At 37.1% G+C, this 24961-nt stretch overlaps 1 protein-coding gene across 1 annotated transcript in view; it reads left to right on the top strand.

Moving 5' to 3' along the window:
- PRIM2 (DNA primase subunit 2) overlaps positions 1-24961 on the top strand; it is a 127925-nt gene that overhangs the window by 72669 nt on the left and 30295 nt on the right. Inside the window, exons 8-10 of the mRNA XM_037392130.1 lie at positions 1864-1931; positions 9252-9324; positions 10417-10602. Coding sequence (XP_037248027.1) covers positions 1864-1931; positions 9252-9324; positions 10417-10602 — 327 coding nt within the window. The remainder of the gene's footprint in view (positions 1-1863; positions 1932-9251; positions 9325-10416; positions 10603-24961) is intronic.

The following is a 24961-nucleotide window of genomic DNA, read 5'->3' on the forward strand; positions in this document are numbered from 1 at the left end:
GGGCTTCCAGTTTCTCTTCAGAAATAATTTCTGATTTTCTGGTTGTGTTTAAAACAAAATTAGAGGGTTACTTTATAGAGGATGTGAATATAGGACAATATGTGTGTTGGCCTTTAATGCTCAGGGGTAAGAAAATGAGTTTTTTATCAAGAGAAACTTCTGAGTAAATACAGAACTTACTGAATTTTTAGTATTCTGTATGCGTCTCAATCTAACTCCATAAAATAAGAAAATGTGGATAACGCTTTAATTGCCAAGATAGAAGCCTTTTTAAAAAGAAAGATGACTGGATTGCTGAGACTACCTGACTTTTACTACAGCAGTCAGATTGGATGAGCACACTTGGTTACCCAGGACAGAGAAGAGCCGCGTTCTGAAGCAGTGATTGCTGCAGGTCAGGGCTGGCTTAACAGCTGAAATGGCCCGTTCCTCCTTTCCCGCTGTCCTTGATTTCAGTAGCTTCAGCTTTCACTTGACTGACTAGCTGTTTTGAACGTACTCTCATTTAGGTGGTGGTTGATACTGCTCGCTTGAGGCACGAGTCTTAAAATTTGGCCCCAGTCTGACTTCTGCCTAGCAGCAAAGGTGATGAAATGGATGCGATGAATGGGTGATCTTTCAGGAAAATATTAAACTCTTTTCATATTCGCACAGTCTACCTATGTGCCAGTGAAGTCTGGCATGGAGTTTCTTACGGTTACAAATAAGCCTCCTGTACCCAAACACTGAGTGCAGCTTTTTCTGGAGTATATTTATTTGTGGGTGATAAATAGAAGTTGCAGCCTGCTAGTTAGTCCTCCTTCAGTGCTTGCCTTTACTGATGTGTTGGAGCCGGCAGGGTGAAGCTACACTGTTGGTGCTAAAAGGTTTCTGGCCTTGGTTTTGGATTTATTTTTTTAAAATAAGATTTTAAAAGAGTATGTATAACGATGCATGCTATTTTGAGACTGTCTATTTTAAGTCTGTCAAATACTTGAGAACTTGATGGTAATTTATACAATGTGAAATATGTTGAAATTTTAGATTTATACAAAGGTAGTTTTCAAAGTGCAGCCTAACTTGGTAGCAATAGAATCATGAAATGCACATTATATTATATTAGATGTATGTCAGCAGTATTCAAAGTGCTATGCTTGTAACTTTTACAGATTAAAGGTAGACGCCTATATACTGATATTAAGCAAATTTAATACATATAGTTTTCCAATCATTTTAGGGAATACACTAGTTAACTGGTATTATGCAATAGCGTGACATGTAGTTATTAATTTATAGACTACCACATTTGTCTTTCAAAAAAAGTTTAATCTTTTAACTAGTCAAATGAAAGAGGTACCTGAAAAAAAGTATGTATTTAGTTTAGAACAGGCCAATGACAAAATACAGGTTATGCCTATTTAAAAAAAAGTGTACACAGGGGAATGTCTATATAAAAGTAATATAGTGATAAACATGTAAATTTTTCTACACAAATATAAATTGTATATATTATGGCTTAATGGCCAATATTTACATTATGTGATTGCTAGAAGGCTGGCTGAGTGGAGTATGACTTCTAGTTCAAGTATGTGTGGGGAAAAAAAGTGTATCGCTTTCAATGATGATTTGCTATTTAATTAAAATAACATTGTAATTTTTTGTATAATATTTTTCACTGTTTGGCTTTATTAACTTGTAAATATTTCTGCAAACTTCAGATTCTGGAGGGTTGTGCTTAGTTATTTTTGATAGGAGGAAGTCTGTTTTATCCAATGTTGTATAAAGTTGTAGCAATGCAGGATGATTTCTTATATCATTCCTGCTTTGTGCTATCAATTTTTTTGAAGTTAATATTTTATTAATTGAACTTCTGTTTTCTTCTAGCTGACAGCACGATCGCTGCCTTCCATACAGTCTGATGAGAGACTACAACCTCTCCTTAATCATCTCAGGTAGCATAAACGGGAAGCGTGAATATATTCTTTCATACAGATTAAAAGAATTGTATTAGTAGAATGTTTTTAGCTACATTTTTTTTCAGACACTTCATCTGTGTAGTTGGCTTTGACTGGAAAAAAAACACCCTGGTAGTATCCCTTGAACTTAACAAAAGCTTTATAAATGATATGAAACATAATTTAGAAGTCTGATGTTGCATCTATATAACGAGAAAATATTTTAGCTTTTATGATTTTTTAAATAAATGTAGTAAGTGCAGAGTTGTTAAGCTTTTTATAACTAAGACAGATTCCAAGTTGCACTGCTCAGAGCATGTGCCTTCCTCATTGCAAATATTTTATTCTCTGTGATCTTTTTGGAAGATTTCACTGTCATTCACTCCATTGACATATGGAGTCCTACTTTATTCTTCTAATGGATCTATGGAGGGAACTGAAAATGTGAACCATTAGTGTGTTCTACAACACATCTGAAATAGTCATTCCTCTCTCTTAGTAGTATACAGTATATAGAAGCTTTCTACTTTCTTTGAACGTGTTTGTGGATGAAGAGTTAAGAAAAGATACTTTTCTGATGTTCTTCAGCTTAAGCATAGGTCTGGTCTCTTTCTTATATATGTGAGTGCTTCCTACCCCTTTATATTGTTTGGGAGAGTTTTCTTACTGTGGTAGTGTGCAGGAGAACAAGATCTGTACAATTAGAGGGAGATGCATTGGCTTAGAACCATTGAATAATTTAGCTTGGAGTGAACCTCTGGAGATCATTAAACCCAGCCACCGCTCAATGCAGATATGGTTAGATTGGGCTGCTCAGGTATTTATTCAGTTGAATTTTTAATATCTCTAAGGGTAGAAAGTTACTTAAATATTGAACGTCAGTAATGAAAGCTCTGTTTTTGAAAACATACAGCTTTGCATTAAGATCACTGTTTCCTGTGGCACTTTACTGCTCAAGGCACCTGTACCCAAAACCTGACATTTTATTTTGATTTAAAAAAAAAGTAATTCTTGTAACTTTTATTACATAGGAGCAGTTTCATCTTCTGTTGCTTTTAGTGTAAATCAGAAATGGAGAAATAGCTTTCATTGCATCTCTGCTTATTTACGTATGGTTGAACTTCGTTCAAAAGCAATGAATGAAAATATTGCAGTGTAACTGTTACGTAGCTGGTTAGGGGGTACTTCTGAGTGCCAATGACTTTCCTTGTCTTTGTTGCCATACATCTCACTGGGATTTTAGCAAAATGTCTCAGTGGCATGCCTTTCTCCATTTGAAGCTAAAGAGCAATTAGGTTAGCTTTTTATAAATTGTGCTTTCTAGCTGAGAAATTTGAAATTTATTTTGATACGTGCTGTGCACAGCCTTCAGTATCACAGCAATCACAGTCCTTTCTGTGTGTTTTGTTTTGTTTTGTTTTTGATAGTATGGGAAAAGGAAAGGTTGCAAAAAAAGGTAGCTTAATATCAGCTACTTTAACAGGAATACTGTATCCTACATTTATGCAAAAAGGTATTTTTTGCACATTCTTATGTTAACTTGCGTGTGTGTATGTGTGTTAAACATCTGGTAAGTTACTTCCATTTTGATTTTGCGAAAATGGAGGGGCTGTTCCCAGTACTTTTTGTCACCAACTGGAAAAACTACCTAAATGCTTACAAGCTGCCTTTTTGGAAGTTCCTTTAAAATAAACAAAATATGTCAAACTTTACAGCTTGAAAAACAAACTCTGTCAGTGAGCAGACAGATGACTGAACAGGTGTTTTTTATTTCTGCAAATCTGTAATTTCTTTTCGCTTCATCTTGCTTATAAGAAAGGAGGATATTGGTTAGTTGTACCGTCATTGTATGAATTCTTAGAGCAGTATTTTTGTTTTTGGCATATGTTAATAGAGCTTTATCAGGGGAGCAAAAGCTTAGACAGAAATGCATGAAAAGAGCATACAGTTGAAGGTTACAGAGCATTGTTTGGTTGTTAATGCCCCACATATTTTTTGGCAGCTATTCATATCTGCTTGTGACTTTAAATTAGCTAGTCCTCCAAAAAGGTCATTTTACTGTGGATTATCTGTGCACAGATATTTTAATCTATGCCTATTTTTTTAAATGGACATAACATATATTTTGTAATTGGACTTTTCTGGGCTAAATACATACTCTATCTGTGACTTTAGTCTTCTTTTTTTACCCTATTCTGTTTCGTTGGTGCTTTCTAATAATTGTACTAGACCAAAAAAGAGAACATTTTTAGTTAAAATGTTAAAGTATTTAATGCATGCTCACAGTAGGCTACAAGGAGATTTAAATTGCTAAAACTTCAGCAATGTAATAGAAATGGAAACTTTATGTCTAAGTGCATGAGAAGAACACTTGCACAACTCCAGTTTTTGAAGGAGTTTATATGGGTTTTGTGATGAAATTACAGGGTCGTAACACTCTACTGTTTTAAATCTTCTGCAGGCGTATTTTCGAAGATAGACAAAACCTGTTGTATGCAGTCCCATCAAACTACTCTAGGAGTGTCTGTACATGAATTATAAAAAGCAGAGTTGATTTTTAGTGTGGTGAAGAGGTTGTTTAGGGATGATCAAACAGCAGCCTATAACTGTTAGAAGGAAAACATCATGGTATTGGAATTCTCAATGGTGCCAGAGGATATAACAAATGACAGTAGTTACATACAGCAGCTTGGGAGGTTTAGATCTAATATTAGGAAAAATACCTTGTTAGAGTGATGGTGCAGCAGACTGCCAAAGGTGAAGAATCTTGGTTCATGGAGATTTTTAAGATGCGGCTAGAAAAAGCCATGGCTTATCTGACTAGTGTTGGCAGTAGTCCCACTTCAGATGGGTTGTGGGACTCAATGCCCTTCTTTTAATGTCCTTTACAACCAACATTTATACAATTCTGTTATTTCTGTCTTCAAACGATAGTTCATAAGGTTGATGCAGAAACCAAGTGTTTTGTGAGATGGGATTTTTTTAATGGATAACACAATATTTGTGCAAGCGTGTTCACTCTCCTTCTCACTTATGCTTATCTCACAGGCAAGTAAAGAAGAATGCACACCTTAATAGACTGGTGTCATTTACTGTCCTCAGCACCTATAAAGTGCCCTTCATATTCTCACTAAATCCCATTATATACTAGCACATCTGTGAATAATGCGGTATTTATCAGAACGATCCTACGGCTGTTCATTTGAAAGACAAAGGTCCCATTCTTGGAAACATCGATGTGGTGGAGGTTTCTTCTTGGTCAACAGTGGTGTGAATGTGTGTATTGATCTTTAGTTGCAAGATATGTTTAGAAAACTTCTGGTCACTGAGATTTTTGGATTTTAGAAAAACAAGTTTTGAGTGATTTAGTCAGGCTAAATGAAGAGAGACATGAATTTATATATAGAGGTAAAATCAAACAGGTTTCTTAAGTGAAAAATGAAGACGCTGCTGCTTGCATTCCAGTAAACTAAAAAAAGAAATTATGAAGAACTAGATATTTCTAGGTAAGAAGTTTAATCGGGAAGTAACCTCAGAAGCTATGTGGAATAAAAGGAAGGATGAGTCCAAAATAAGAGCTAGAACTGGAAGAAAGAAATAGGAGAAGAAAGTGAGGGTGCTCACAAGCCTGATTGGTTTGTGCTATAATGTGTTTTCAAACCAGCAGTGGGAAGCTGTTTGGCAACCTTTACTGACATGAAAAAGTGAGGACCATTGTTCACAGAATGAAGGATAGTCTTAATTCCCCACCCCCACCCTCCAAGGTTGCTGAGGTATTTAAATAGAAATGTGGAGAAAATAATGGCAATCTATGGAGAAAGCAGCGTGATTTTTTTGTGATGAAATCAAGGGACCTTAGGGAATCTCTAGTGTGGAAAATCAGAAGACCTGGCACCTAAATTTGCAAACCCCAAAGCTCTAGTACCTTAAGCTCCTTGGTACAAGAATCCAACAGCTTAGTTACCGAAGGCCACATGACTAGTGCTGGGTTTTTTATGCCCAGCTGCTGTCTACCACATATTCTGGATGGATAAAGCATACTCTTTTTCAGAGCACCACGTTTGAAGGTGGTTTGTACGATTCAGCCTTTTTAAGTAGTGTCAGGTATCAAGACATCTTGACCTTGCAAAGTTCATATGCTACTTTTAATGTAAAACTAAGGAAACATTAATGAAAAAATTTTGCTGTTTGCTTACCATACTGAGAATATTTGACCTTTTGAGAGTCTGAAAAGAAGAATTGCTTCTTCTCTCTCTACCCTGCCCCACCCCCCCACCCCCCACCCCCCCCCGGCATTGAGTTTTCTGTCCTCGCTGTAAAGTTACCTACCAAGTCCAGATGTAATGGTCTGCAAGATTCAGAGAGCATGCCCTCTTTTTAGCAGTTGCTCCTTAAGTCACACTTTGTTCACTTATAGGAAAACTTGCGTGTCTTCTCCTTGGACCTCCTATTTCCAGGCCAATCCTTTCTATGGATGATAATAAGAGGGTTTCTTTAGCTTAGCAATTTTTTTCATTATTGGTATGATTTTAATAAATACTATAGGATACAAGCAGATAGTCTGAAGTGATTATAGTAGAGGAGCTTAAGAAGTTACCAACATTCATCGGGGGATGTCATAACTGGCTGAACGGTCATTTTCCTAATTGGTTGGTTGTTTTTTTTAAAAAAAAAGCCTAAGCATCAGCTGGTTTTTGTTGTTCTGTGCTTTGATTCTAATATTTTGAGGACTGTAATTTTTCTTTTGTTTGTAGTTTGCCTAAGTAAAGTTGTGCAGATCTGGTTCTACAAAGGAATTTAGATACTTCTTCAGTAGAATCAGTAGTAATAGACACACACTGCTCAAATACTTTTAATTATTTATCCATTGCTGTGTAGTGAAACAAATCTGAGTACAGTAAGCTTGCCTAGTGCTCCAGTGTGTGCCAGATATAAGGCTAAAGAATAAAATGACTGCATGTACAATTAAACAAACTATTTGTACTGTAGTAAAATCAACTCTTAGCTATATGCTTTTCACACTTTACAGTATTAAAATGTCACAAAATGATCTGGAGCACCTAATATCATCATTTAGCTAAATTCCTTTTTCTGGAGTTAACTTCTATATGCCTTCAAAAGATTTACGAAACGATCCTTGTAAGTTAGTTGCAAAATCCTTCTTGCACAAAGAAATTTGCTCTTACCAAGACTTTGCAACCTGATTTTTGGATACAATATGCCATATCCAAAGCCCCCGTTTGCTTTATTGCCTTCTGTACTGTCAAGTCTTGAGTTTGGTTGGGTTCTGCTGTAAGCATTTCTCTTGGCCTGTTCTGCAGCCCTGCATATATCCTCATTCAAGAAGTCTGTATATTCAGAAGTAAAAGCTGGGCATTAGATGCTTGTACTTGATTTGAAATTACTTTTGTTGCAATGTCTGTGTAACTGTCTGCTGTAGTGTAGGGTAACCTGAACTTAGCTCAGGTATCACAAGCAGCTTTGTTGCAGTGTGAATGAAAGGTGAGGCAGCACATGCAAAGTCCTGTGCTAATTTGGTCTGACAGCTACTGTCAGGAGTTAACATGTTTGTATCTCAGTACTGCAGTAAAAGCCTTCCCAGCTTTTTATTGGTACACTTAAGTAGTTTTTGAGGTTTTACTTTTCCCCATGGTAGATGTTCATAGTGGTACATCAGGTTTTCTGTTTGTTAGTTGGTTGGTTTTTGTTTTTTTAAAATGCTAAACAAATAGCAAGTGGAAGAGATTCTTGATTACTGGAAGAAAGCAAAAGTGAAGCCTGCCTTCACAAAGTGTAAGGAGAAGTATCCATGGAACCATAGGCTGGTCAGCCTCATCTCAGTTCCAGACATACAAAGGACAAGAGCATGATCATGAATGGTCAGCTTGGATTTGTGAATGGGAAATTATGGTTGACTAACCTTGTAGCTGGTCATCTTATCATAGAAGGCTCAACAGACTGGGGCGGGGAGGGAAGGAAGGCAATCAGTGGATTTTATTTATCTTGACTTTAGCAAGGTTTACGACACTGTCTCTTGTAACATTCTCACCAACAACTGATGAAGTATGGGCTAGGTAAATGGACAGTGAGGTGGACTGAAAACTGACTGAAGTGCTGTGCTCAGAGGTTTGTGATCTGAGGCATTAAGACCAGCTGGAGACCAATCACCAGTGGAGTACCTCAAGGATTGATACTGGGTCCTATATTGTTTAGCTGTTTCTTTAATGTCCTAGGTGATAGGGCATAGTGTGCACTCAGCATGTCTCAGATGATACAAAACTGGGGGGAACGGTTTACACCAGGTGTGCTGCCTTTCAGATGGACTTGGATAGGCTGGAGAAATGGGCTGACAGGAACCCTACAAAGTTCAATAAAGGGAAGTACCAAGCCCAGCATCTGGGGAGGAATAACCCCATGTACCAGTATACACTGAGGGACGAACAGCTGTGAAACAGGGTTGCAGATGACCTTGGGGTCCTGGTAGACAAAAAAGCTGACTGAAGCCACCAGTGTACCCCTGAAGCAAAGAAAGCGAACAGTATCTTGGGCGACATTAGGAAGAGCACTCCCAGCAGGCTGAGGGACGTGATCCTTCCCTTCTCCTCGGCACTGGTGAGGCCACATCTGGAGGGCTGTATCCACCCTTGAACTCCCCAGTGTGTATGAGGAGACGCTGAGAGAGCTTACATTGTTCAGCCTGGTAGAGATAAATTTCAAGAGGCTCTGTCTTACCAGCATGTATAAATAGGTGTCTGATAAGAGGGAGTAAAGAGGCAGAGCAAGACTCCTCTCAGTAGTATCCAGAGATAGGCTAGGAGGCATGAACTGATACACAGGAAATTTCCACTTCAACATAAGAAAACATTTTTAATGCCAGTGTGGTCAAACACCGGAACAGGCTGCTCAGAAAGTTATGGAGTCACTGTCCTTGGAGATGCTTATAACCTAACTTGATGAGATGTTAAGGAACTTGCTGTAGTTAACTCTGATTTGAGCAGAGGGTTGGACTTAGATGATCGTCAGAGGTCTTTCTCAGCCTCAACAGTAGTGTGATCTTGTGATCTGAATTCTAAATGACCTCTCACCACTCCTTTCAGGTGAAAGGAAGAGAGGGTTTCTTTACCATGTTGACTCTAATAGTTGGTTTTATAAATCTTAATTACTTACATAACTGTCAAATATGGTTTCCTTGGTTTTGCCTGATAGAAAATATTTGCAGTCCTTAATTGGAAAAATAATTTCTTTCTAAATTTGTAAGTTTAAAAAACATCTTTGAACAGTTTTAAATTATGCTGAACTGTTTGCTTTGTTTTTCAGCCATTCTTACATTGGCCCAGATTACAGTGTGCAGAGGAACACTGGAAAAATTTCTCTAGAACAGATTGATGCTGTAAGTCCTCTGTGTTTATTGAGTTATATGTTGATCTATAACTTAAAATTCAAGTACTCTATGTACATACAACATATAAAGCCTTTATCTTTTTTGCTTTGTAACACTTGGGAACCACTTGAACAAAATTGTGATAAAGTTTGAAATAAAGCAGAATTAACTGAAAATGCATCTAATCAGGATTTAGACTGGAGCTATTATGAATTGCTTAATTTGCTACTTAATTTTGTGAACTTTCACAAATACCTAACATAATTATGAACAGTGTCTAACAGAATTTTCATATTAAATAATTTTGCAACTTATGATGTTTAGTTTATGATTATTGCATTGCAGTATTAGTCTTTTCAATGCTATTTTTTTTACTTTTGAGTTACAGAAGGGTTTTTCAAAACAAGGAAGTAAATACAAATGATTGTAATACCACATCAGTGGTGCAGAGGCAAAAACACATTACAACTACTTTATCTGAACTTTATAAATCATGTGTGTTTTCAGTGTCCATCTTAACCATGATAGTGGTTCCTTTGGTAGTGAATTCCATGGCATAACTCAGATGTTAAAAATGAAAATGCAAAGCCCAAGTAAACTTGAATGTTTCGGGTTTTTTAGTCTCTGAAACCTTGCTTTATAAGAAATAATATTCTTCAGGGAAAAAAAACAACCTGCAGATCAGTTGCAGTGGATTTTAGTCCTGCTTGTAGTTTTTCAAAGACATTTCAAGAAAAATACCCATCCCCGCCTGCAACCCCCAAAAACTCTTCACAAAAGTCACCTTGCCATTCCAGAACCTAAAATAAGGGAGAAGCAAGAAATACTGTAATGGAACTGTTGGTATGTTTTTCCTGACAGCCTTAAATCTGTGTTACTTGTAGCTGAAGATAGTCTGATACTACCACCTGTATTACTCTGTTATTGGATTTGATGGCTGCCAGACACGCTTGTGTTATCGGTCCCAAGGCACTCTGCACGTGCATGTCTATTCTTCCAGCCATTGGCATTTTCAAGTGGAGCTGATTAATAATCACAATAAACATATATCCGACAAATTAAAGGATCAGTATGCCTTAAACACGTTTTTTCTCTTGACAGCTTTCTGTGAAGTCATTCCCTCTTTGCATGCGCCAGTTGCACAAAGCCCTACGTGATAACCATCATCTCCGTCACGGAGGCCGTATGCAATATGGACTGTTCTTAAAAGGCATTGGCTTGACTCTGGAACAGGCACTGGAATTTTGGAAGAAGGAATTTGTCAAAGGAAAAGTGGATGCAGACAAGGTAATTCATGAAATGAAAAGTATCTAAATATGTGAATGTGAGGATGTGGTTAATGTGTACATTGTACTACACATTTGAATAGGTGCTTGTTAAAGTAGATAACTGGGCAAAAGGCATAGTAATGTCTTTTAAAGGTGGGGGAGTAGTTCTCTTTGTTTATGATTTTATTAATTTTGTTGGTCATTCTCCTGAAGCATAGGGAAAAAAGGCAAGCCCCAAAGAGGCTTTCTATAGATGAGGACTAGAAAAATCTTACTTTACCACTAAATCACTAGGAAACCAATGTCCTTTGGTGAAATACACTTAGTATGTGACTAAATTAATACACCCGGCAGGTAAGTGACCACAAACAGTACTATCTGAAAGGCAAATTATCCTTTTTTTTGTTGGTTAATAAAAAAAAATTATAAATTGGACAGCTGCATATGAGGTGAGCTTGCCTTAGCAAATTTATAGTCTAAGAATAAAAGAAGAAACTGGAGGTGAATGAAGATGGAAGAATATGTTCAAGTGAGAAAATGCTGTTCAGTGCAGTAGGCAGTATTATATTAGTCATTGTCCTAACACTTGCTAATATTTTTGAGAGTATCAAGAGTGTGGAGAGTGTAACATACATGTGCTGTCTCTTTGAGAGTGTGAAAAATGTATGCTAATTTTTTCAGGTTTGTGGCCTGCTCCTTACCTTGAACGGTGTATGTAGAATCGAGCAGGTTTTCTCTGTCATCAAGCCTGTGGCATGCGTTGGAACAGAAGTTTCAGACCTTATATCAGTTTTGTTTGGACTGTGATACTTTGCATTTATTTTTGCGAGATCTCGGCTTTCTAGAGTTCTGTGAAGTATTTTGGAGTGTTTGGTAGACACTCTTTTGTTAGTTTAGGTTCTCTGGGGCATGGCTATTTATAGAAGATACAGGGCAAAAAGTAATGCTTGCTACAATGAATTATGGTACGTTTGTCTCTTTCAAGTCTCAGAAGATATATCAACTGTCTGCAGTTTTTTTGGGAAGGCAAAAGGGATTTGAAGGTATGATTTGAGTTGAGTACCTAAATCTCTGTAAATCTAGCTCTTTAATTTGGATATGATTTAAGAGTAGATAGATATTTTGTTAAGAAAGAAATCCAAAATCTGTTCCCTGACAAAGATTTCAGGTGAGGTAATAAATTTTGCAGTTGAAAGCCAGTTAATTACTACTTGTATTAGGTTTGTGTGGCAAGGTTTTGGTAGCAGGAAGGGCTACAGATGTGGCTTCTGTGAGAAACTGCTAGAAGCCTTCCCCCATGTCTGACAGAGCCTGTGCCAGCCGTCTCCAAGATGGACCCGCTGCTGGCCAAGGCCGAGCCTGTCAGCAACAATGGTAGCACCTCTGGGATAACATTTAAGAAGGGGGAAAAATAACCTGAGCAACTGCCTCTAGAGAGAGGAGTGAGCAACAACTCTGCAGCCCCCCAGGTCGGTGCAGAAGGAGGGGCAGGAGGGGCTGCAGGTGCCGGAGCAGAGATTCCCCTGCAGCCCGTGGTGAAGACCCACGGTGAGGCAGGCTGTGCCCTGCAGCCATGGAGGGTTAACGCTGGAGCAGATCTCCACCTGCAGCCATGGAGGACCCCATGCTGGAGCAGGTGGATGCCTGAAGGATGCTGTGACCCTGTGGGAAGCCTGTGCTGGAGCAGGCTCCTGGTGGGACCTGTGACCCCATGGAGAGAGGAGCCCGTGCTGGAGCAGGTTTGCTGGCAGCACTTGTGACCCCTTGGGGGACCCACACTGGAGCAGCCTGTGCCTGAAGGGCTGCACCCTGTGGAAGGGACCCATGCTGGAGCAGTTCATGAAGAACTGTAGTCTGTGGGAAGTGCTCACGTTGTAGAAGTTCATGGAGGACTGTCTGCTGTGGGAGGGACCCCAGGCTGGAGCAGGGGAGGAGTGTGAGGAGTCCTCCTTCTGAGGAGGAAGGAGCAGCAGAGACATCTGATGAACTGACACTCATTCAGTGCTACCCCCGTTTCCCATCCCCTTGCACCATTGGCAGGGAGGAGGGAGAGAAAATCGGGAGTAAAGTTGAGCCTGAGAAGAAGGGAGGAGTGAGGGGAAGGTGTTTTTAAGATTTGGTTTTATTTCTCATTACCCTATTCTGGTTTGGTTGGTAATAAATTAAGCTAATTTTCCCCCAAGTCAAGTCTGTTTTGCCCATGACGGTAACTGGGGAGTGATCTTTCCCTGTCCTTATCTTGACACCCAAACCTTTAGTTATATTTTCTCTCCCCTGTTCAGTTGAGGAGGGGATAGAGTGGTTTGGGTGGGTACCTGGTACCAAGTCAGGGTCAACCTGCCTAGTTGTGTGTCAGGTTGTTGTTGCCTAGGTCAACTAGTATGCTAGTTGAGTTCAGGAAAATGCAGATTTTTCAGTTGCAATTTCCTATTCTTAAAGGAAACTGAAAGAATAAAACCAAGCTATCAGAAACAGTAACAATGTAAATATATACATTTACTATTTCAATGTAAGTATTTATTATTTCTGTTTTTAAAAAGTCATTGTATGAACAGGTGTGATTACACCATAGGTATATGCACATGTAGGACAACATGTATGCACCTTGGGTCTTTTTTTCAGTCACAGGGTTATAACTTTATAGCATCTCCCTTGATAGGCCCTAGAAATAAATGAAATTTTATGATCCTGTGTCTACCTTTGACAGTTAGAAAGTATATTGTGAATGAAGTAAGGAGTTGTAATTACTGCATTTTTCACAAGCAGGCTGCTACTTCCATGTAATTTTCATTCTTCTTAAGTTCTAGATAAACAGCTTCAGACTGGGGTAAAAAATAAGCTGATTTTTCACACCTGTACCTGAAGTCAGTAGCCTGTAGGTTTTCATAGTAAAATGTCATATAAGGTTTAATGTCCTGAAAAAATGAAAATTACTAAAGTTCTTCTTGGTACTTTCTTCTTTTGACATTTTCATTTTTTGACACTCATGCCATTGTTCCTTTCCTGTAGAGTGGAGATAATTGTACTTTTTTTGTCTTAACAGAGCATTGTGAAGATATATGCATTATACTTGCTAATTATTTGTTCCTGGCTGTTGTATTGCAACAAGGGAGTGTTCAATTTGCTGCAGTTTCAAAATTATGTGTTTACATTAATCTTTAGTGGCTGCAACATTTATGTCAGTTCTGAATCCTAAGAATTCTTGGCAGACAACTTCAGTCTTCAGCAGGGAGTGAGTTACCTTGAACGCACCAGTGGTGCACTGGAGTGCTTACCAGCAGGCTAAGCATAGGCTTAGCACAAGGAAAATTTGCACCGAAAAGAACTCATCCTGTGCCGTGAATCAGTGATGTGAACATACCCCTAGGCTCATTGATAAAAACTTTTCTACAGTGTTTTTAAGAAACAATATTTTACCTTTAAAAGTAAAGTGTATTGTAAGCGAAGTGTGAAACCATGTATTCAGTGGAAAAAAAAATTAAAATAGTGCCTACGAAGAAAGCACTGAAACTAGTGGAGATCCTCTGTTGGGGGGCAGATGATCACGTACTGGCATGTTCACAACAGCGACAAATACAGAGCACAAAATAAAACATTTTTTTCTGTAGGCACTGTAATTAAAATTACTGTGTGAATTGCTAGGCTAAGAGTGCCTAAATGGTAAGTTATTGTTGTTGAAATGATAGGATCAGCTGTGAAATGGTGGTAGATGTGTTGCTTCTTACTGAGTGGTTATGCTAGCGGGCTTCATAATCTCAAGTGTTATTTTAAGGCTCTTTTGGTTTTTTTTCTGTAACATGTAATCTTACTCTAAATAGATATTAATTCCCTTAGGTTCATTCACATCCTGTTCTTCTTGCTTAAGAAGCAACACCACCCCACCACCCCCAAAATAGGGAGGTAGCTCCAGTATGCTTTTAAAATACTTGAAAAAAAGAAAGTAATAAGATGAATGAAGAGAAGTTAAATAGTTACAGTATAGTTAGTTGTAAAAATGCTCTGGTAAGTTGAAAGTAAAATCCTCCTATAGTGGAGATGATTATTTGGCTGTTACTGTTTGTATCTATTTGTATGATTAGCTTGTGAATGTGAAATCAGAGACTTGAAAGATAATGTAGCGTTTGGAACAAAGGAAAGAATGAAAGCTGTATCAGTTTCTTTAAGGCATTATTCAGTTACTTCCTTAGCAAATAGCCTGGAATTAAGGTTTTGATACAGATGGATGGGTTTAAGGCAACCCACCACTTTTTTGCTTTCCTTTGCTACATATATACTTGTTGATATATATTCTTTTTCTTAGCAGTATTTGATGCACAGTGATGGGAAATGTTCTCTTCTAGTACTCTGATTATTTACCATTTTTTACAGAAGAGACAGTTGCTAGTTGTGCACTTCTGTGTTGAAAAGTAATTCCTTTGATAATTGCAATTTGAGATTGCAGATTTTTATTATTGTTGCATATACTACTGAAGAGCATCTGAAAATTGCACAAGAGTTTGTCTGTCTTTCTTTCTTTAATAAATCTCCAAAATTATGCATTACTATATTTACAAAATTATCCTTGTGACATAACAGCTGTCTTGTCCTTGTGACTTGTTAATGTGAGTGAGACGTGGCTCTTCAGCTGCTGTGTTCTAGCACTCTTTCCTGGGGGATGTGGTGGCATTCAGGCTAGTGAAGCCTTTTATTCATCCTGACTTAGCTTTCCAGATCATCTTACTGCAGTTTCATATGGCTTGTTGTTTTCTGTAGCGGTTGGTCGCAATGGCAATGAGCAGGATGTTTTCTAGTTGTCAGAGGTTCCTGTCTGAGGTATGCCTCTGCATCCCTTCCTGCTGGTAAAGGTCCTCATGACAGACATCTTCCTGGGAGACGCAAGAGGAAACATTACTCACTTAACCTTGCTCAGCATCTGTGACTGGGGAAGAAGCAAACCATTCACAGTGAAGCTTTTGAGCTTCAGTTGATTTTTAATATATTCTAGATGTTTCTTACACACGTGATGATCATGTATGAATCTGAGGACAGACAACTTGCCAGCCATATACTGCATCAGGAATAAGTCTCTACTCTGTTAAGAAGTGATGAGGCTTCAGGATGAAGATACGTCCCAATGAGATAGTTTCAGTGACTGGATTTTCCTGCCTCTTCCATTTCTTTTCCAGATGATCTTAGGGAGGTCCTTGAATCTGGATTCAGGAGTGAAGCTTTACCTTGACTGCAAACAGCTGGTGGTGAATGTTTCTACCAGGGCCAGCTAGAAATTCCATGAGGGGGAGCCTGGACTGGAGACCTCCTGAGGTCTTTTCTAGCCTGACTTACCCTGTGATTCTGCATACAGGTCTGAATACAGGTAGAAGTACATTTCTGTGAGGGCCAGCCACTAGGGGGAGACAAGATCATAAAGAATAAACAAATATAATGTAGAGATGTAAATTAGAAGTGCTTATGCTATAAAGCTTTGTAGGTCTATACAATTATAAAATAACTCCGTGTATTTAAATGAAAATAGAAATAGGCACTTCATAATCTGCAAGGCAATGCTTTTCAGCGAACAGGACTATCCCCAGTGCAATTTATAATGTTTGGATGATATGGTGGTTCTTTGAAACAACCTCCACCTCCTTAAATCCCTAGGAATATTTTCTTTATCGGTCGGTTGGTTACATTTGGTTTTGCTATTTTACTCTCTCATTTGTTTGAGACTTGGGGGTTGGTTTGCAGCTAGATTGTTTTTTTTACTTGCCCTCTTTATGTTGCGTAATGGTGCCTACTGTTTCGGGAACATATTTTGATTCATAAATCAGAGAAAGATCTTTGTTCTGTCACATTCTTAATTAGAATTCTCTAATTGAATGTCATTTGCTACTTCTATTATTCAGTTATTTAAACTTTACAAATCTGCAGCCTAAAGTGACATGTTGAACAGCAAGACACAATATTTAACCTCTAAAGGATAAAGATATAATCAGATTACAATCTGATCTTTTTTTAATTGGACATCAGTAGTACTATAATGCAAGTAGATGGCCAGGCTTGAATTTTCCTGAGATGTATAAAGGCTGTTATAGAACTTTAAGAAAATGTTTGCTGTCTTCGAGGATATAAAAAAAAAGTAATAAAAATGCAGCATATATTACCTGTAAAATCTTATCCCTCTGAATTCTGTGGAAGTGGAAGAGTATGTCATGGTACCAAGGCATTAATATAGTTAAGCATATTGCCTTTGTTTTCATTGGTTATCAGGGGACTTAGATAGTCTTGATTAAATTCTCTTTTTGTGTTAAACTTATCATAAAAAGAAATAGAAATTTTTTTTGCATTCTACCAGTGAATGTAAAAATTAGCTTCAGTAGAACGACTTGCTGTCTGTATTTCTCTTTCGTTATTTGGAAATTGTCATTTCATTCTCTAGTTTTAGTGAGAAAAAAAAAGTGAATTTTAAAGACTGAATCACTTTTATTTTGTATTGGCAAAATTACATTCTATTCATAACATTATTATATGTTGAATGGCTATGCTTACCTAGCTTACCTTTCTTTATGCTCAGAAAGTCAAAATACTTTTATGATATGTTTCCAGATGTTTTTTGTAATCTACAAACAGCTCAGGCTAGAAGTGATTTAATTATCAGAAAAAACATGAAAATGCATTTCCATGTACATGACTCATTTTGCTTCCCAAACTTACTGTTGAATTTGCATTAAACCTTTTCCTTAAATGCAATTTTGAAGAAAAAAACAGTAATGTGCAATTGTTACAGGGGTTTCAAAACAGTAGGTGGTCCAAGTGATCCTAGGCATGCAGGCTTGAAATAAAAATTAAGATTTAATTTTAATTTCAGCCGCGACGGCTAATGAAACAGACTTTCGGATTTCACTATTCCCAAGTTCTTTTGTGTGGTTTTGGTTTGGGGTTGGTGTGTTGGTTGGTTGTTTTGCTGTTAGTATAATCCTTTGTGGCATTCCTCTGAACAGCCAGGTCTATGCAATCAGAGTATTTGTGCAAAACTGAAGTGACTCAACCAAGATGCTAGTTGTTAGGAGTTGAACAGTCTTAAAAATGTCCATAATCTGAACTCACGTCAGTCACATTAGTTTTGAGAAATCAGCTTTATGGTAGTGAATCAATCATCATGAGATCTACTCCTTTCATATAGTTTCCTTAATGTTTTGTTTGCATAGAAATTGAAGCTTGGATGTTAACAGGTGCATTGTTCAAATGGGACATAACTGTTGTTGAAACTGGTATTTCATGTGAAGAGATGTCATGCTGAGATCAATTAGCTTGCATGATCTTGACTGAAGAGGATAGTCTGTGGTTTGTTTTACATTTTAATAAAAATTATGCAGAAGAAGTTTTTGAGTGAATTTGTTTTATAATCACAATTTATACAACTAGGCATGAGAATGAAAAGCATGACTTGAAGCCGTAAATGCATGGATTGTTGTTGCATCTGAGTCAAGCTGAATTAGTTCAGCTTTCTTGGTTGTAGCTGGAAAAAGATGTTTTCTTTCCTTTGGCTATGGTAATTTGCTAATAAGCAGCAGTGTGATGTTGGATGCAAATAACTGAAAATCCTGAGGACTTTACGCTGTGGACAGCTATTATTCTTCTCCATTTGGTTACATATGAATGGTTAGAGCTGCATCTGAAAATTAGGAATTTCCTGCAAAACCTCTGTGATCTGGCCATGGAGTTTAGTCCAAGTAATAATAATATCTGTCCTTAGCTGAACGGAAATAACCTTCAATTGCTATTAAAATTGGGTTATTTTTGGCATTAAGTGTATCACAGTATGTATGTTAAGTCTCTGCAAGATTCTTGTTATTATATATTATCATTTTGATTTAAAGTTGTCTTTTATTGATGGGAATTTGTCCTTTTGTGTCCGTGTGTGCATTCATTTATTCTTGTTAGCATTGTATTCCCTTCTCTTGTGGAGCACTGCAGAAGTTTGAATCAGATGAGTAGTGTTGGCATATTGCTGAAATACTAGTTTGCTTTGATTTCTTCGGTTTTGTATACCTATTAACCAAAGCAGTAGGAAAGAGATCTGTAATGGATCCTGGAAATGGGAGGGCTGAGAAAGCATGCTTATAGGAGTTGTATTTGATTGTATTCCAAGTGTGGTACTTAGGGATATGGTTTAGTGGTGGACTTGGCAGTGCTAGGTTAATGGTTGAATAACTGTCTTTTCCAGCCTAAATGACTCTGTGATAAAATGTGAATAACTTCTTCCAGAGTCCTGTTAAATTCTGCTAGGTCGTAGGAAGGAGCTGGGATAAGATTCCTCACTGACGGTATCAAATGTAGAGAATACTAGCAAAGCCTGTAAACGTATAACCCTCACCTGTGGCTAGGGGCAAGTCACTACCAGCGTTGTCAGTGTTAATTCTCTTTAGTGTTGTGGACACAATCATTCTGGAAAGGCTGCAGAAAATTTGCTCGACTCATTAGAGCTAGATAGAGATAGCTGTTTGCTTCCTGTTTAATTAAGCATCGTGAGATCAAATCAAAATAGTTGGAAGTTGTTTGCATCAGACTGTGATTTTTTTATTAGGACTTACAGTTAAATAATAATATGGAATTGCTGTCACTAAAAGTAACATGCCATCTTGTATTTATGGACATTACTGCATGATGTGATTAGTAATGCAAGTTTTGCAAAGCAGTTGGTACTATTTCTACTTTTCTGCCAGACAGGAAATCCTGACTTTGTTGCAAAGGTATTTACCACAAACATCTATGTTGTTCACAATACTTGGAGAAATGTGTGCAAGTTTGTAGATAATTGCTGCTCTGACCTTTTTATTAAATGAAGAATATAGACATGTGTACCGCGGCTGTTTCTCTCGTAGTCCATTTTAGGGTTTTTTTTTCAAATTAAGCAAGTAAATGAAGCATATCATAGTTCCAGTTGACATATAAGAAGTCAGACGATGAGAAATCGTATGTGAATGTAGATGTTCTTTGCGATACATGGTAGAAATGTCCTACCATTTCGGCAAAATATGAAAGTAATAATTTTTTCACAATTTCTGCCCATATGCAATGTATATTAGTAATCACTGAAAAGATATTGTTAACTTACAACTTTATACAAATATATAAATGAATGAATAGATATATATACTGTGTGTATGTACCTGTATAAATCATGTGGAGGCTATATATGCATAACTGTAGGCAGAATTTTTAAAAATTGGAGTAAGAATAGTAATACCTGGTAAGTGGTGCATAATGTTGTGCTATTGAATTGAACTAGTTAACTTGGGTGGTATTTAACCTTGCAGGTAGAATATTCACTGCTAAAGGGAAACTGCAACTTTACTTGGTTTTCTTTCAGTGTACATTAGAGTTTTGTTTTGCTTGCCACATCTGAAGTTCTGACCACTAGAAGGAACAAAACCAAACCAAAACCTTAACATTTTTTTTTTTTACCTTTTCACTTGTAAGGATGTATTTTACTTTAAAACAATATTGCCTGACCTTTTAAACCCAAGGTCCTTACCAGTTTATTGGTAAAGTTAAGGATACTAAAGAGAAATTATCTTTGGGACATAATTATGTAGATTTAAGAGAGCACTGTAGTTTATTATACCCTGTAGCTAATGTAGATGCATATTAAACTCAAGCATATTTTTGTGTATTTCCCTCTGAAACTTTCTTTTCTCAGGCCTTAAATTACTAATCAGCATACCAGCGTATCTTACAGCTAAGCATACTGAATATTGACAAGAATCTGTTTCTCTGTCATTTTATATAGTAACTTTTTTCATAAAACAGTATTTTTGTTACAGAAACCTTTTAAAAAACCCTTAGAATTTAAAAAAATGTTAATTTTTGTATAACAGATTCAAAACCTCAAAGCAGTATTTCTTAAATTAAATATGCCTAGTATAAAAACATTATTTTTCACCGTAGTTTTGTTTCATGGGTGTTACTTAGACCACAACTGATGATTATGTGCTAGAAAACATAAAATGATTCTAGACTATGATATACTGGGAAGTTACTGCCTGGGCACATAAATATTCTAGGAATCGCAGTAATAAGTAATATATGATATATATATAAATATAAAAAAATAGTAAGTGCTCTGTGTGTTGCTCTTTCACTGCAAACACAGTCCTTTTTTCGGTTGCTACCAGATTTCTCAATTATTTCTGTTAAAACTGGAATTCTCCAGTCTTTGTTTTGAAGCCAAAGTTATGGTGGTGTTTTCCTATGATTATTCACTTTAAACCAAAGTTATGGTGGTGTTTTCCTATGATTATTCACTTTAAAGTACTTTAATTTGTTCAGCCTTTTTTTTTTTTTAACCTGTTAAACATGTATCTGTCTTTTTGATTTTCAGTTTTCATCATCTGACTTACATTATAAGGGAAAATTTTGAATGGTCTTTCATCCTGTGGCATGTCTTAGGGACGGAGAAGAGCTCTAGCTACATAATCTCTCTTCCAGGACATTCATTACAGTGCTGGCATAATTTTAGTGATGTTTTTTAATTGTACTGTACTACCATAAAAAGAAATAGGAATAGTTTCCATAGTTGTTCCATATTAGGCACTGAAATCTGTATTTAGTAATCTAGTATATGAGCAGGTTAGCGATAAGGTTCTTGCACTGAGAAGAATGAAAGCAATAATTATCTTTCCTGTACTAAAACTAATCTGGATTAAGAGAATCTGCTCTCTTATGACTTGTTTCATTCCCAGCAACACACGTTCTCTTCCCATACTTTAGTATCTTTTCAGAATAGAATGTATAAAAATGGATGTTAAAGCTAGACTTTCAATTCTCTAAGATTCCCTTTGTACTCTTGAACCGCTTTCAAACTTGCACTTTATTATCACTGTAGAAAGACCATGTACTTGTCAGAAGACATTTCTGTTTTATTAGCCATCACAGCAGCAGCAAGGAAGTCTGTGACATTTAAAGAAAAGTAATAGATGGGTTTGCCTATCTGGTTGCCAGATTTCTGTGTCACTAAATGTGGTCTTTAGCAGGCTCTGTTGAACGCCTTCTTAACCATACGGCCCTCTCTTGACAGCCATCTGCTGAAAAATGCCTGCTGTATGTTGCCCCACACACCACCAATAATGTATTTAAGCTCTTCAGCTATTTACCCCAAGTTCTGGGGCAGGGCCTAACTGTTTTTGAGATGCAAGTCTGTTCATCTGTATCTTTTTGTTAACTTCCAGAACAAGTTGAATGCCACAGCACGTCTCTTTCAGTTGTGTTCCTGTGCTTTTTGAACAGAAAAGTTTTGATAGAATGGTTTATTAATCTTGATATAATTGTTTGAAAGAATATTTTAAAATTACTTTAGTCAATGTTCAGGTTTTCTGTAATCGCATAAACTGGCTTTGAAAACAAACCCCAGAATGCTGTGTACTTGGTCTTCTCTTTTGATAATGTGCAAGTAATTGTTGTAATATCATATAGCTGTCATATTCCATTTGTCTGTATTCAGCCAGTAAATTTCATATTCAGTCATCCAGAAAAGCAGCATGTTGCATCAAATGTGCACTCCGCTGATATACCGCATAGCCACGATGTAAATAAAAATGTATTTTTACTTTCAGAATTGGTTTAACTTTCTGCCGCATGTCTTTGAAATCTATTGAATCTCATGAATAAAGACAGGGCAGCTCTTTTATATGTTACTTGTGCTATGCACAATTTATGTTTCAGAAATTTAATATATTGACTTAGGGAAGTTGAATTACTATGATAGACCTTAAGTATTTCAACATTATAGAGGTTACTACTTCTTGAAAGGAGGTTAGGTTCTGATCTTATATTGAAATGTACAATGCTGTTTAGCTGTGAAACTGAATTCTGCATGATGTGGTGTGCTCTGAGCTTTTCCTGTTCCCGATGTCCCTTCTTAATTAAGTCCACTCACACAAGGAGAAAAATCTGCTGTACACTGGGGAGCAGAATTTAGTGGTCTTTATGGCAAGTTTTGCTGTTTAAATTTCAGTGGTTTTTTTTCTTTCATTTTCTAATTAATCTACTTAATGGAGTTGAGTTTGGGGCATGAGGACTGGGGCAGTACCAGTGAAACTCTGAGGAATTTTTTTTGTAAACAAGAAAGGTGATTTTTTTTTTTTTTTTCCTTAGGTGGACTACAATAGTTGGACTCTTTCTTGTATTTTGTTACCAGAGTTATTTCCCTATTTTTAGAACCTTACAGCAGGCACTAAAAAATGGGGTGCACGTTACTTTTCCTGAGACAGTTCAAAGCAGTCTGGCAGTAGAGCTTCTTTATTTTTGTTTGCCTTTTCCCTGCAGTTAATCGTCTTTTAATTAATGATGGATTAACAATAGTTTTTTTTTAAAAAAGCAAAATAGTCTTGTGTATTTAAAAAGAAGCTTTTTTCTGGCATTGAATGCAGAAAGACTCATGTTGTACTTGCAGTCAAGAGTTCAAATATGTCTTGATTATGGTGCACTCTGTGTATAACATAGACTATAAAAGGGTCTTTAACAAGCAGTTCTTATTATGACAGCAAGGACTAACATCTGGTTTTCTGCACTTCCATTTCCTTTGATCATCATCTTAAAATGTGATTTTGTCCTTTATTTTGCTGTTAATAGGGAAATTTTTTTTTCCAGCAAACTTTTTGCAGAGGGAATGCAGGTGTTCTTGAGCCAAACTGTGCTGTTCGGAGAGCTCTGATACTTGGTTTATGTTCAAAAGGGTAGGCAGACATCAAGTGTCTGTGTACAGTTTTGTGTTTTAATACCTTGGTTTTGTCATTCTTTTATGACTGCAACAAAAAAGTGAAATGTACCTATTTCAAGAGTAGACTTCAGGAATAGTTATCAATCTGAGGAAACGTTTTCATTACTCAGCCTCCTTACAGTTTTGTTTTAAAAATTATTTGATTTTTTTCTGTTTTAAATTTTTTTTTCTATCTATGCTTATATTGGGGATTTGTTGGTATGGCGAGACATTATATGATTGGAGACTTAATGTCTTTCTGTTCTGACCATGATCCTTGTCCGAGAGGTTTAACCATTTCTCAGTAAAAGGCAAGTTTTTTGCCAGAGTTGTATCACATTTTGATAACTTTGTCACTTGGATTGTTTGAAGGGATATTCTTCAGCTCAAGATACTTTTGAGTGATCTCTTTGAGTGATGCTGCCGCTTCTGCAAATCTGAGGCTTAGGGTAAAATTGAATTTCTTGGACATTACTGTATCTTGTTACAGACTAGATTGGGTCAGTCACAAGATTTCTGATGAAAGAGGACTGTTTTACTGGTGGCCTGTTAGAACCTGAGGGTAACAGCAATTTACCATTCGATCTTGGTGATCAGTGAAGAAGGCCTGCCTGTGTTTTTTTAATTCACCTTGCTTCTTATATACTTTTTGTCATCTAGTGCTGGACTTGGTTTCAGATGTGATTCTGATCAGTGTGTAGATTAAGAAGTAACAATCTGTAAAGGATTCTTAATAACATTACCACACTGCAAAGGTGCTTGCAAGGGCATGCAGTAATAAATTAATGAAGTAATTCAGTAATATAATCAGTCAAAGATAGGGAGCTCGCTCAGGTAAACTCCCTATGCAATATGCATGGTTTTAAAAGGGAAGAACACTTCTGTGGTTTAAGTAGTCCAAATGGTGTGCAAAACCTTCCAGACTCTGCCTCAAAGATTGCATATTTAGGGAATGCTGCGTAGTTCAACCAGCTTGTAAAATACAAACAGTTCAGTGAGCACATGAGGTCTTCCACTGTGTCAGGAGATGATTGTTCTTTGAAAACAAGACACTTCAGCTCTTGTGGTGAACTTGCTTAGATCTTTTGACTCTCTGGAAAACGTACCAAGTAGCACCAGAATATTGGATAATAAGACAGACTTCCTTGGATTAATTCCAGTATTCTGTCTTTGTCCAGAAGTCTTTGAAATTGAGACCACCCTAGCATAGGTGAATTGTAGCCCGTGCCAGCAGCAATGCTTTTCAAGAGCAGATCAATGCACTGTCCTTTGGACTCACTTCTGGTGCTGTGGTTGAACAGGTGTCTGTTGTTTTAATGCCAAGAGTCCTGTTCAAAATGAGGCAGGTCCGGCTAATTTTGATTGCCTGGAATGGCTGAGACAGTTTTTCCTCAGGACTTCTCTCATTTGTGAGTTTCTCTTCTGCTGTTCCAGCAACCTGGGAGTCGTCATACCCTATTTAATTTCCAGTTTTGTAGTATGGCTGGTTGGGTAGCTTTGCTTTCTGACATGCTCTTTCTCCTTCCATATAGGAAAAATTATCATTACTAGAATGAAGGAGCCTGCTATGCTAGAGTTATATGATAATAATTAGACATGATAACACATTGGACTATTTTCTGTGAAGCAGAAGATCCCAAAT

Source organism: Falco rusticolus, chromosome 6, assembly GCF_015220075.1.
Source record: "Falco rusticolus isolate bFalRus1 chromosome 6, bFalRus1.pri, whole genome shotgun sequence".
Lineage (NCBI taxonomy): Eukaryota > Metazoa > Chordata > Aves > Falconiformes > Falconidae > Falco > Falco rusticolus.